This window comes from Scyliorhinus canicula, chromosome 28 (genome assembly GCF_902713615.1).
Source record: "Scyliorhinus canicula chromosome 28, sScyCan1.1, whole genome shotgun sequence".
NCBI classification, from domain to species: Eukaryota; Metazoa; Chordata; class Chondrichthyes; order Carcharhiniformes; family Scyliorhinidae; genus Scyliorhinus; species Scyliorhinus canicula.
In genome coordinates, this window is record NC_052173.1 from 18,168,133 (window position 1) to 18,181,402 (window position 13,270).

The 13,270-nt window shown below is 42.3% G+C and overlaps 1 protein-coding gene across 7 annotated transcripts in view; it reads left to right on the top strand.

Annotated features, from left to right (window-relative positions):
• Positions 1–9,373, top strand: part of eif4ba (eukaryotic translation initiation factor 4Ba) — a 50,579-nt gene extending 41,206 nt beyond the window's left edge. For 4 of the 7 annotated variants that reach the window (XM_038786477.1, XM_038786480.1, XM_038786484.1 and 1 more), the window contains 5 exons: positions 284–533; positions 2,149–2,213; positions 3,059–3,182; positions 3,581–3,650; positions 6,082–9,373. In XM_038786477.1, coding sequence (XP_038642405.1) covers positions 284–533; positions 2,149–2,213; positions 3,059–3,182; positions 3,581–3,650; positions 6,082–6,153 — 581 coding nt within the window. In that variant the 3' untranslated portion in view covers positions 6,154–9,373. The remainder of the gene's footprint in view (positions 1–283; positions 534–2,148; positions 2,214–3,058; positions 3,183–3,580; positions 3,651–6,081) is intronic. The other 3 variants (XM_038786479.1, XM_038786481.1, XM_038786483.1) reach the window with 2 other exon arrangements.
• Positions 9,374–13,270: the final 3,897 nt, after the last annotated feature.

The window sequence follows — 13,270 nt, forward strand, 5'->3', positions numbered from 1 at the left end:
CGAGGTTACGATGCAGTAAATTTGCAGTCTGCAGAGCACAGTTTCTGCCTCTATACATGATGTGCTGCTTATTTTTTCTCTGCCACCATCATGCTATTTCAGTCAAACAGAAAATAATATAGTGCAACGCATATTGATTGTCAATGATTAGGAAAATTGTAGGTTGCTGGAGAAATATTAAATTGCAGTGAATATGGAAAATGAACATTCATATTTGTCGAGTTCAGAAAGGTTAGTGTTAAGTTATTAAATTTGTTTTGATTGTTTTTTCTATTTAAACAAGTTACAGTTAGGAGAGAGAGTGAGAAGTCATTGGATAACGATATATTCAGCAAGGAAGAGGAACCCCAGTCACCAGTGTCCAAATCAACAAAACCAGACCAACTTCCACTCAAGGTTGTACCTGCCCCACCACCTAAAGAAAATGCCTGGACAAAGAGAACAGGTGGAGGCTCCAGTAGTAGCCAGAGCGCTGAAGCAGACGTTGCAGCACCTCTTTCACCTGCTAGTACACTATCAAGTAAACCACTCAGGTAAAGGTTGTAATTTCCAGAACACATCTGAAACATTCTAGTGCAATTGAGAACTTTTTGCAATATTGGAAAGAGCTTAAAGATTTCCCACCAATTAAAGGCACAATGTGTCACCTTAGAATAGGATTGGCTTCAGCTATTGGCCCGAACTTTCAGGATCTTCCCGGAAAATCCCGCCCATTGTTTGTGAGCAAATAGCTTTGCCGTCATTGTTTGTGCATGAAGAATACCCACTTGGGAGAAGTACAAGAGCTGCTCCCAAGCTATGGAATTGCATCTCTATGTAAGTCTGTGCCTCCTGGAAGAAGGAAAAATAGTTAAAGGGACCAGAAACAAAATAAATTGACAGCAAATAGAGCTGCAACAGTGGTTATTTGATATCACAAGGATACCGCCTCCAGTATATACCTTTTTGTGAAGGGATCGAAGGAGGACGGACGGATGCTAATTTTGTTTTTCTGAAACTTGAACAGTTGTACTACACTAAAATGTTACCCCAAACTTTCGGGCTATTTGAATAAATGTGGCACCAGTGAAGGGCATCAACTGGATTCTACCACTGCACATTTCCTTATTTCTGTAATATCCTTTATTGAACCGTCGAAAGGTTACATGCAGAAAGAGGTCATTCAGCCTATTGCGTCTGTGCTGGCCAAAAAAGAGAAAAAAGAAACTAGCCACTCCTTTTAATCCCTATTTTCCAGCTGGTCTGTAGCCTTGCAGCTTACAGCACTTCGGATCCAGGTGCTTCTTAAATGAGTTGAGTGTTTCGGTCTCCGCCACCATCTTAGAGGCCATGAGTTCCCTCTGGCTGGACTGTTTTTCCTCATGTCCCCTCTAATCCGTCTACCAAACACCTTAAAATCAGTGCCCCCGGTAACTCCTCAGCTAGGGGAAACAAGTCTTCCCTCCAGTACTTCCCTCTCACTGTGCTTATTGTGTCAAATATTTCGCACTCCTCTTTAACTAGGATGTCTGCATCATCCCTCTCCTTCAGTGAAGACAGAGACAAGTATACATTGAGAGTCCTGTCCAAATCTCCTCAATCAACCCACAAGTTACCATGTACATCTCTAATTCACCCAACCCTTTCCTTCATTATTCTCTCACTCTTAATATATTGGTAAAACATCTCAGGATTTGCTTAGGGTTTTGCGTGCTAATATTTTTTAATATCCTCTCTTTGCTTTCCTAAGTTCCATTTTTACTTCACCCCTGTACTTTTCTAGACTCCTCTAGGCTTTCTACAGTATTAGGTCTTTTGTGACTGTCATAAGCCACCTTTAATTTGAGGAATGCATGGGTGGCACGGTGGTTAGGTTAACACTGCTGCCTCACAGCGCCAATGACCAGGGTTCAATTCAGACCTTGGATGACTGTGTGGCGTCTGCATGTTCTCCCCGTGTGTGCGTAGGTTTCCTCCGGGTGTTCCAGTTTCCTCCCACAGTCCAAAGATGTGCAGATTAGGTGGGTTGGCCATGATCAATTACCCTTTAGTGTCCAGGGATGTGCAGTTTTTAAAAAAAAAAGTAATATACGGTGAAGAATGTCTTTTGTTTTTTCAAACAATAGTGAATTTAAAATGTACTAAGTTGTCTTTTCACTTTTAATGCAGTTCACCAAGTGGTAAAGCTGGCCTAGTTTCACCTACACATACGAATATGAAGACACCATTTAAGGGTATGGCAAGAAATGGTACAAAATTGACCTGAAATTTAAAATGTCTGGCATCTGTCCTTGATCATCTGTCCCCTAATCATTATGAATATTAATAGTTTTCAGAATCAAAAGGTAATGAACAATCAATTCTTCAAAACCGCTAAATGACTGGTTGGTTCACATGACATTGGGTTGTCAATGCTTTGGTTTTCTTTCTCTTGTCAAGTAATTTTGTTCTCTGTATTACATAATTACACTGTGAAATTGGGGGTGTATTTTCAAAGCAGTTAGCTGCATTGAAATTTATTTTGGATTTTTATCTTTTTGACGAAATTCTAATTTGCTAGCTTTGACATTTGAGGGGAAAGAGGGGAGATGACCTCTCGTTCTTTCCGTTCTGGAAGAATAATTTCAACCTGAAGTGAACTCCTGGTTTAACTGCAAAACTAAGAAAATCAGTCAATACTTTTGTGATAATGAAAGCCACATTATACGACGCTTAAAATTCTGTCTGCTCCGTCATCCAGGTTTACAGGAATCCTGAGTAATATGGAGTTCTCATTGTGATTACTGCACCCATATTAATTTTTGGTATTCTCACAAACCCTTTTGAATAGATGATTTTTAAATAATCACCAATAGTGGCTCTTTCTGCAATTTGAAATGTATTTTCAATATCTGTCAGCCATGGTGTGGTCGCGAGCTCCAGAAGAAAATCTTGCACTAATGAAAATCTTGCACTAATGCATCTGTTGAAACTAACCACATTATCGCATTTTCACTAACAGACAAGCCACAGAGAAATCTGACCTGAACCCCTCTGCACGTAACCAAGATTTGATATGCATTTTCATATATAATTTTAGATGATAAAGTAGAATCTGAAATAAAAGACAAAACTTCACCCAATGAACGTGGTGGTGCAAACAGTGGTGTAAGCCGGGGTCAGAATGATGGCATAAGCAAGGACCGAAGGAAGGAACCAGACAGGTCTGTCTCTTACAACTGCCGTCTTTCCTGATTTCTCCTCTCTCAAGGATAGTTCTGGCTCAAACTCATTGTGCCTGATGATGGTGTCCAACAATTGTAGAAATTAGATTCATGTGTAACATTTTGGATTTGATATTGAAACATTTTGCATTGTATCTTTGTTTTACTATATGGCATAATGTCATGGGAAATGTTACTGCTCACACGTGTTCCCTGGTATCGTAACATCTATCATTGGAAATAGAGCACTGCCAAATTCTGCTCTAGATTATAACTACATGCTGTGCACCAGCAAAAGTCAGTTGATATTTTCCACATAAGATGAAGTCTTTCAGAGTGCCTGGCATGTTTTTCCAATATATGATCATTAAATAAAAATTATGGCTTTTCTTGTACAGGAAAGATAAAAAAGGCCGTGATTCAAAACCTGTAACTGAGCCAAAGAAATATGAAGAATCACCCACTCCTGTAAGTCGTAGAGATGGTGTTTTAATTGCAAAAAACTAGCCTGTCTGCAATGTAAAAACAAGCTGTCTTCGAACTAACAGAAGTTGAGGATTGTTATATTTTCAATTGCTAATAGCCAGGAGCATGATTCATGTCCGACTTTTCAAAAATCTAGATAAGTATCGATAGAGATGGTCAAAGGGAATGTCCGTCACCTTTCAGCTCTTAAATGGAAGCTCACAGGATTGAGATGCGGTTGTTTACAAACATTGAAGGCCATGGGGGTAGATATGTAAATCGATCTGTGCCATAATGACTATACCAGCTCACTCAATCCATGCCAGCTTTGCTGCCAAAATATTGGTCAAAGCAAAACGGAGTAGAGGTAATGCACGAGGTAAAAATTGATAGGCTGTACCAGGAATGCTGACATGTGTAAGAGTGGAGACGTCACCTGGTCCGGGTGGCTTGCATCCCAGGGTGTTAAAGGAAATTGGGATGGAGATAGTGGAAGAGTTTGCCATCATATTCCCTCGATACGGGGGAAGTGCTGGAGGATTGTAGAGTGACAAATGTTGATACCCTTAGTAAAGAAAGGGTATAAGGACATTCCTAGTAACAGGCTAGTCAGTTTTAAACCAGTGATGGGTAAGGTTTTGGGAGCAGTAATCAGGGAAACAACAGGCACTTGGAGAGGTTTAAGGGATACAGATTTAAGGTTTTGGGTGCAATGTAGTGTGAGGAAGGACTTTTTTTTTTGACAGCGACCTGGATTCAAATCCCACCCTGGCAGATGGTCAAATTTGAATTCAATAAAAATCTTTAATTAAAAGTCTAACGACCATGAAACCATTGCCGATTATCGTAAAAACTCATCTGGTTCACCAATGTCCTTCAGGGAAGGAAATCTGCTGTCCTTACCCATCTGGCCTACATATGACTCCAAACCCACACAGCGATGCAGCTGACTCTTAATTGCCCCCCCCACTGAAATGGCTGAGCAAGTCACTTGGTTCTAGGGCAATTAAGGATGGGCAACAAATGCTGACCCAGCCAGTGACACCCATATCCCAAGAATGAATTTAACAAAAAAAAAGACTTGCTGCTTATGAAGGTGGTGGAAGCGGAGGTGATAAATGATTTCAAAAGGCAACTGGATGGACACTTGAGGGAAACAAATCTGCATGACGACACATCTAGTCCATTTTGACTCTGGAGAGCAATCCAGTCAGAGGACATTCTGCATCACTGCCATCTTTTAGGGACGTTGCGCAGGGACAGGTCATTCCACCCATTCCTGGGTGTTACCTGGAGATGTCTCCATCAGGTTCCAATTGCTGTTATTTGCAAGTCACATGGGACAATCATAATTTGTTCACTATGCATTTATATTTAACTCCTCCATCTCGTACAGTCTGTTCAATTGGTGCTGGGAACCATTACAACTGGTCTACAGGCGATCCCTCGTTGAAAATTACACCGCTTAAACTATTCCAATGGCATGTGGATCACAGGGCAACACAGTGGCGCAGTGGTTAACACTGCTGCCTCATGGCGCCACGGTCCCAGGTTCGATCCCGGCCCCGGGTCACTGTCCATGTGGAGTTTGCACATTCTCCCCGTGTCTGCGTGGGTTTCGCCCCCACAACCCAAAGATGTGCAGGGTAGGTGGATTGGCCACACTAAATTGCCCCTTAATTGGGGGGGGGAGAAAAGATGGTGGATCACTTGCTGTCTTGTAGGTTTTATTGTGGCACCTTTTACACACCCTGTAATCTGATCCATCCAACCTCGCAGGCCCTGCAGAGGATTGGGGGTTATCAGTTTGCTATGAGGTTTAGCTTCAAGTCAAAATGAACTGACGTCATGGTGCAGATCCTGGGACTTTATCTGACTGCTTACAAAATAGTTTAAATTGTGGTAACTGTTTAGAGAACAAATTTCAAATTGGCAGGGAACACAAACTTTGTGCCAAATTTGTAAAAAGCCCTTCAAATGTATAAAATTCTCACAGGTTGTGAGGGACAGAATTGAAATTCATGTTGGCAAATTGAGGTCACAAAATACTTGCGTTATTGGAGAATGAAGGTCCACAGGAGAGGATGTGGTTATGAACAATGATATGGAACAGTTCATCAAAATCAGTAACCATTCAAGCCAAAGTATTTGACTGTCTAAATATCTGGGCCAGACTTCCTATTGCCTGGTGACCCTTAACTACAAATTCATTTATGGACACCTATGTGAGGAAAGGATATGGCATAGCTGTGAACAATACAACAGTGACCAAATTCTGTCCAGGCTTGTATGGAGCATGTTCTGTTGGGTAAATCAAAATGCTGCAGGTGCTTGAGAGAAATCCCCAGTACCAGGAAGACTAGGCACCATCAGGAGTTATAGCTGTGTAAATTCTTTATCCTGCCTCATGTATTTTGTTCTGCCTTTTGTATAGAAATTCAGCTCAGCCAGCAAATATGCTGCTTTGATGATCGATGCTGATGAAGACGACGACAGTACAGACTAAAGTTCTATTTGAGGAAAACACGTCACTTTCCCCTTTTTCAGAGAATTGAAAGAATGAACTTCAATTAAAATGTGACCGTTTAACAACCCATATGGCTTACATCTCCCGGAACTTTTTCTTGCATGCTGCTGCAGCCATTGAACATGAAACATATGGAGATTTCATCTTCCATTTAAAAACATGTCGGCCTCAGGCTTTTGAGAAAACATTGTGTGCAGTAGTTAGAATGGTATTTTACATTTGGATATCCCTCTTTTCTTTTTGACCTAAGCAGGTAGAGTTTGGCAAAAAAATTATTAGTGGAAGCAGTGGGCCATGGAATGAGAGAAATTATAACTTGGCACACTTTTTAAAGATAAAAATAAAATGGGCTAGTGCGATTGGTGCAAATAGTTTTCACAATTTTGGTGCTCCTTCCAAAACTTCAGGTGGTGTTTTTAAACAAAATTTAAAATTTTGAAGAAAAAAAAATAGATTTGGGTCACAGTCAGCCAAATGTTATTACTTCCTTCTCTTTTCTGCTTTCTGCCACCACTTCCAAATTAAACAACCCGTTACTGGAACTAATCTTGGATTTCTACAACTGTTTGTTGGCGTTGCTAACCTCCCGACAATTTGTTTTGCTCTTCTCCCAAAAATTTGGGTGGGTTATGCTTTCCCTGCTGTCCATCAAATTGCTGGTATTTGTGTCTTCAGGTGAGACTATTGTTGGGGCCAAATATGCATCTTGTGATTCCATCTATAAACTAATGTACGTTGGGATTAGTGGCCAATAGTGGTGTTTTGTTTCAGGATATCTGTTGTTTCTGAAAGCACGAATACTCACTTCCAAGCTTCTGAACAATATGCATGTTACACTGCCACAAGAGAATGATAAATGTCCTTGTACAGGTTGTGATCTTGACATAACATCGTTACTAAAGCCAGATATCGCTTGCAGCCTAATTTTCACAATATTTAGTCTGTGCCTCTTTATGATCTGATCTGTTTATAGTTTTTGAAACCCTTTCAAAATTTTAAAACTGCAAACTCTAGGCATACTCCGTTGTGGCGTTGTTTTGGCTACACATATATGTACAAGCTAATAGTTTTGTGCTGATCAAAATTAAATTTTATACACGAAAGTGAACTAGTCAAGCGCATGTCAACAAGATGAACATAGGGCAGCACGGTGGCGCAGTAGTTAGCACTGCTGCCTCATGGCGCTGAGGACCCGGGTTCGATCCTGGCTCTGGGTCACTGTCCATGTGGAGTTTGCACATTCTCCCCGTGTCTGTGTGGGTCTCACCCCCCCACAACCCAAAGATGTGCAGGGTAGGTGGATTGGCCACGCTAAATTTCCCCTTAATTGTGTAAAAAAAAAATGAATTGGGCACTCTAAATTTTAAAGAAAACAAGATGAACATATTGCAATCAGTTTTTATTTTGTTTCTCCGGTTTCCACACGCTGGACTTTTTAAGTGCATAAAATTCCCTCATTCTGGCTGAAGTCAGATATTTGCAAGACTGCTATTAAAAAAATATATATAGTTTTGCCTTGCAAATGCCCAACACTAAAAGGCTGCTAATTGTACTGGTATGGTTTCTGTAGTCATAACTCCATCAGTAATTCTGATGAACTAATTCCACTTTTCATACAAATAATTTGGGGAAATCTCAAACTATTTTCCCAGCAAGCCTGAGTTCACAGGACATTACCCTTAACTTTAGTACATCTGAAGCCATTTTTTCATGGCTTGTAATAGCTGGTACAATTGTGAGTGCTGTTCCAAATTGAACATTGTATGGATAGCTTAACACTGTGTCTAAACTGCTGTACTGAATGGAACCTGTTTCCTGCAAATCAGTAACCCGTCACAGTACAAAAAAGAACAAGCATGTGGTTAATCTTTTTTATTTTGTTTTAGTTTACTTGCATTTAAAAAGTTTGCTTACCTTACAAATCATTGAGAGTTCAAATGTAATTAGATGTTCCATTTTATACCACTCAGCTCAATCTGACTTGTAGCCAATGCTATTCATGGAGGTAATCACCTTTTTTGTCTGTCCTTGACAACATATCCAGACAGAGCTGAAAGGGCTTAAAGTTTTACAGCTTACAATGCAGCTCGTGTGTTTTGCAACACAAGCATTTTGACAAAATTACATTTATTTCCTGAATTTTTAGGTGATCAAATTCAGGTTTTGGAAAAATCATTTGTAGTGAAATAATTGTCTGCCTTGAACCATTTGCTAACTTTATTTGGGCCATAATCAATTATTTGGACAATTGACAAAATGTTAAGAGACACAGTCCTGCAATTAGATCCCAAGTTCTTTTTCGGTCACGTTGCATCTGGAAGCATTTGGGAACATCAGTCCTGAGTCTTTTGCTTTCCTCGTAGAAAAATAAATGCATGATTCTATTTAATTTGAAGGTTTGTTTGGTGAAGGAGCAATGAGATGACTGCGGTCACATTGAAATGTATGTGGCTCCGATCGGGACTCTATGAAGATAAGTGCATAATGTGACAATGATAAATAATTGCAAGAAAAACAATTCAAAACCCGCATATTGTATTAATTTGTTTGGAGATCATTTTGATCCTGTTTATTGTACAGTATTGACTTACTGGTCACAATCACTTCAAACTGGACTCTCTTAAAAGCTCATTAAAACCTCCCTAATGTCTCGCCCACTGCTTATCTGACCCCCCTCTCCCACCCCAGTAGCAGACAGTGTTTTGCTCTTTTACCAGACATAGTGTCATTTTATGGCTGCAGTGGTTTGTACTGATATTAAAGCAGTTTCATCTGGTAGGAATAGGTTTGCTGAGTTCATAATATTGGCTGAAGTATTTTGATGGGCAAAAAATTGGAAATCTTTGTGTATAATACATTAAAATTGGCTGAAAGAAATCTCAAATTTAGAACTCTGGAGTTCTTGGTTATACAGGCCAAAAGAAAAAGACTGTGTGGCAAGAAATTGAGTTTTAGACACAGGTATTTATTGGTAAGACTTATAAATGAGCCCCCCCCCCCCCCAAACCCACCATTATAAAAGAATTTAATGAATTAGTTTACACATCACAATTCAGAGGACTTATGTAAAATTTGTATGATACCTTCTATTAAAAAAGATTTGTACTCTATCGTCTGCTTTCCAGGAGATGGCTTTTATTATCATGTATAATGCCCCATCAGTTTTCCTTCCAATAAACTAATCTTTGGAATACCTTCACTATTGCTGCTGCTTCATTTCTGTGGTGTATATTATATAGTTTACTGTGACTCTCAATTCCCCACAGTGAGTGTGAAGAAGGGTTGGTGCAAGCATTCTGTGACTCTTATACTCATATTGGAATTTTGAACCGGGTACTGGATGGTGCAAGGTTTCAGGGTGGAGCACTGTTGCAATTTGAGTTTGCTTCATAAGTTCTTTATTAACCTGTTAACACCACAACATCCATGTAGCACCCACAATCTGTGATATGTGGCACACTCACCCGTATACTACCTTCCCCCCCCCCCCCCCCCCCCCCCACAAACACTCTGTTGTTGGCCACACCAGACACTTTTTTTGGTAATGGGTAAAACTATCAAACTTGATAAAATATGTCGAATTATATCCATAGATGGAACGAAATTGGAACAAGAAAGCAATCTGGAAATTTTGTGCCAAATATCTTCAAACCACTGGCATAATGTGAAATGGTGATGCAAAGGAGAAATAGCATCTTGGGGTGTGGACTGCAAGTGATAGAAAGTGAAAATAGAATAACAATCATTCATGAAACCGATACAATTTACTCATCTAATTTGCCTGTAACTTATTTTGTCTTGCTGCCAAACGAACCAGTTGTGCTTTTGCCTTGGCCTACATACTGGCTGGCATTTTATCACAAAATGGCAAAGTGTCAGGTTCTGACTGAAAATTGGTGTGTTTCTCTCCAGTGAAACCGACCAGGGGCAGGATTCTCTGACCCCCACGTGGGGTCAGAGAATCGTCCGGGGGGGGGGGGTGATGCCGGGGCTGCCGATTCTCCGGCGAATCAGTGGCAATGGTGCTGGTTGGGGGCCGCTCAGTGCGACCCGCCCCCCCCCCCCCACGCCGATTCTCCGCGCTCAACAGGCCGAGAGCCCGCCGTGTCCTGTCGGCTTTGTTCGCATGTGGTCCTACCCGGCGGAACCTCGCCGTTCATGCTGCGGGGGCCATCCTGGTGGGGAGGGGGGTGGTCCACGGTGGTCAGGCCCGCAATTGGCGGGCGGGCTTATCCCGGAGGGGGGCCTATGTTCCTCTGGGCCGAGCACCTGTAGGGCTCCGCCATGTTGCCAGCGTGGAGAAGACAACCCACGTGCATTAAGTGCAGAATAGAACTGATGCTTAACTGACCAGTATCCAGGTGGCTACAAACACTCAATGTTGCAAGTGTGTGCCATCTTGATATGTATTGCCTTAACACTTAACATTCAACTGTTAACCTCCTTCTCTGATTTCAAGAAAGCACCAGACACTTGGCAGTGTATAGACAGGACAACTTTATTGATATCCGGCCCATCTAGTCTATACCGGCCCCTGAAAGAGCACCGTACTCAAGTCCACATCCCCGCAACCCCACCTGAACTTTGGACACGACAGGGCAATTTAGCGTGGCCAATCAACCTAACCCACACATTGAGTTAAGGTAGAAGAGCAGCCATGATTGAGCCTGCTCCTCCCATTTCAGTACAATGCCTTGTGGCCTACTCCTGTTCCTGTTTCTTGTGTCCTTATAACGCTCAGACACTTAAAAACAAGACAAGTCATGATTTCCTCGTGACACTTCAAAGCTACCCTGTTTATACTGGAAAGGCTGTTTCTCTTAAGGGTTAATAGTCAAATGCCCTTGTATCTTAAGTGTCCAGTAATAATCTTTATTATTGTCACAAGTAGGCTTACATTAACAGTGCAATGAAGTTACTGTGAAAAGCCCCTAGTTGCCACATTCCGGCACCTGTTCGGGTCACAGAGGGAGAATTCAGAATGTCCAATTCACCTAACAACATGTCTTTCGGGACTTGTGGGAGGAAACCGGAGCACCCGGAGGGAACCTACACAGACACGGTGAGAACGTGCAGACTCCGCACAGACAGTGACCCAGCGGGGAATCGAACCTGGGACCCTGACGCTGCAAAGCAACAATGCTTGCTACTGTGCGCACAGTGTAACAAGATTACACTTTGCATTTCATATGATGAACAGTATGTGACTTGAAGGCAGCAATAGGGCTCCGGAGCCAGAAAAAGGCCGAATCAGAGTTTATGGCATTAAAGTTGGTACCAGCCAGACTGGTGTAATTTATATGTTAGTTTTTTGATTTGTATTGGATTTGTTCATTGTCACATGTACCGAGGTACAGTGAAAAGTATTTTTCTGCGAGCAGCTCAAACAGATCATTTAGTACATAAAAATAAAAGAAAATAAAAAGAAAATACATAAAAGGGCAACACAAGGCCCACAATGTAAATACATAGACTCTGGCATCAGGTAAAGCATACAGGAGTGTTGTATTAATCAGTTCAGTCCCTAAGAGGGTCGTTTAGGAGGTGACGTCGATGTGGGTGGACCAGGACAGATTTTTGGTGATGTTTACCTAGGAATTTGAAGCTGTTCACCATCTCCACCACGGCTCCATTGATGCAGACAGGGGTGGGTACAGTACTTTGCTTCCTGAAATCAATGACCAGCTGTTTAGTTTTGAGGGATAGATTGTTGTCGCTGCACCACTCCACTAGGTTCTCTATCTCCCTCCTGTGTTCTGACTCGCTATGAGATCTGGCCCACTATGGTCGTGTCGTCAGCAAACTTGTAGATGGAGTTGGAACCAAGTTTTACCACGCAGTCGTGTGTGTACAGGGAGTAGAGTAGGGGGCTAAGTACGCAGCCTTGCGGGGCACTGGTATTGAGGACTATTGTGGAGGAGGTGTTGTTTATTCTTACTGATTGTGGTTTGCGGGTCAGAAAGTAGAGGATCCAGTTGCAGAGTGAGGAGCCAAGTCCTAGGTTTTCGAGCTTTGCTATGAACTTGGCTGGGATTATGGTGTTGAAGGTGGAGCTGTAGTTAATAAATAACTGTCTGATGTAGGAGTCCTTGTCGAGATGCTCTGGGGATGAGTGTAGGGCCAGGGAGATGGCATCTGCTGTGGACCGGTTGCGGCGGTATGCAAATTTCAGTGGATCTAGGCATTCTGGGAGTATGGTGTTGATGCGCTTCATGACCAACCTCTCGAAGCACTTCATTACGATTGATGTCAGGACCACCGGATGGTAGTCATTGAGGCATATTGCCTGGTTCTTTGGCACCGGCATGATGATGGTCGTCTTGAAGCAGGTGGGGACCTCAGAGTGATGGGGCTGGTTTAGCACACTGGGCTAAATCGCTGGCTTTTAAAGCAGACCAAGCAGGCCAGCAGCACGGTTCAATTCCCGTACCGACCTCCCCGGACAGGTGCCGGAATGTGGTGACTAGGGGCTTTTCACAGTAACTTAATTGAAGCCTACTCGTGACAATAAGCGATTTTCATTTCATTAGGGACAGGTTAAAGATGTCCACGAACACATCTGCCAGCTGGTCCGCGCAGGCTCTGAGTGAACAACCAGGGAACCAGTCTGGACCTGTTTCCTCCAAGAGTTCACTTTCAGGAAAGCCGATCTGACTTTGGAAACTGTAATGGTGGATATGGGTGTGTTTTGGGCTGCAGGGGCACTCTACAGCGGATCGTTGGTTTCCTGCTCGAACTGAGCTCATCCGGCTGCTGCCGGAGATACTGCTCGGCTTCGCTTTGTAGCCCGTTATATTATTTAGGCCATGCCACAACCACCGAGAGTCTGTAACGCTAGTCGGTGACTCTAGCTTGGCCTGATATTTTCTCTTGGCATCCTGGATGGCTTTGCGGATGTCTTACCTGGATTTCTTGTATAGATTTGTGCACAGTTGTACACTGTCCGGTTTAGTGCAAAACATAGACTCCCCCATCCCCAAATCTTTGGGTGCCCTGAGATATACAGTAGCACAGTGATTATGTTACTGGCTGCAAGTCCCACCATGCCATGCCAGCTGGGGAACTTCAGTTCACTAAATCTGAATTTTTAAAAATA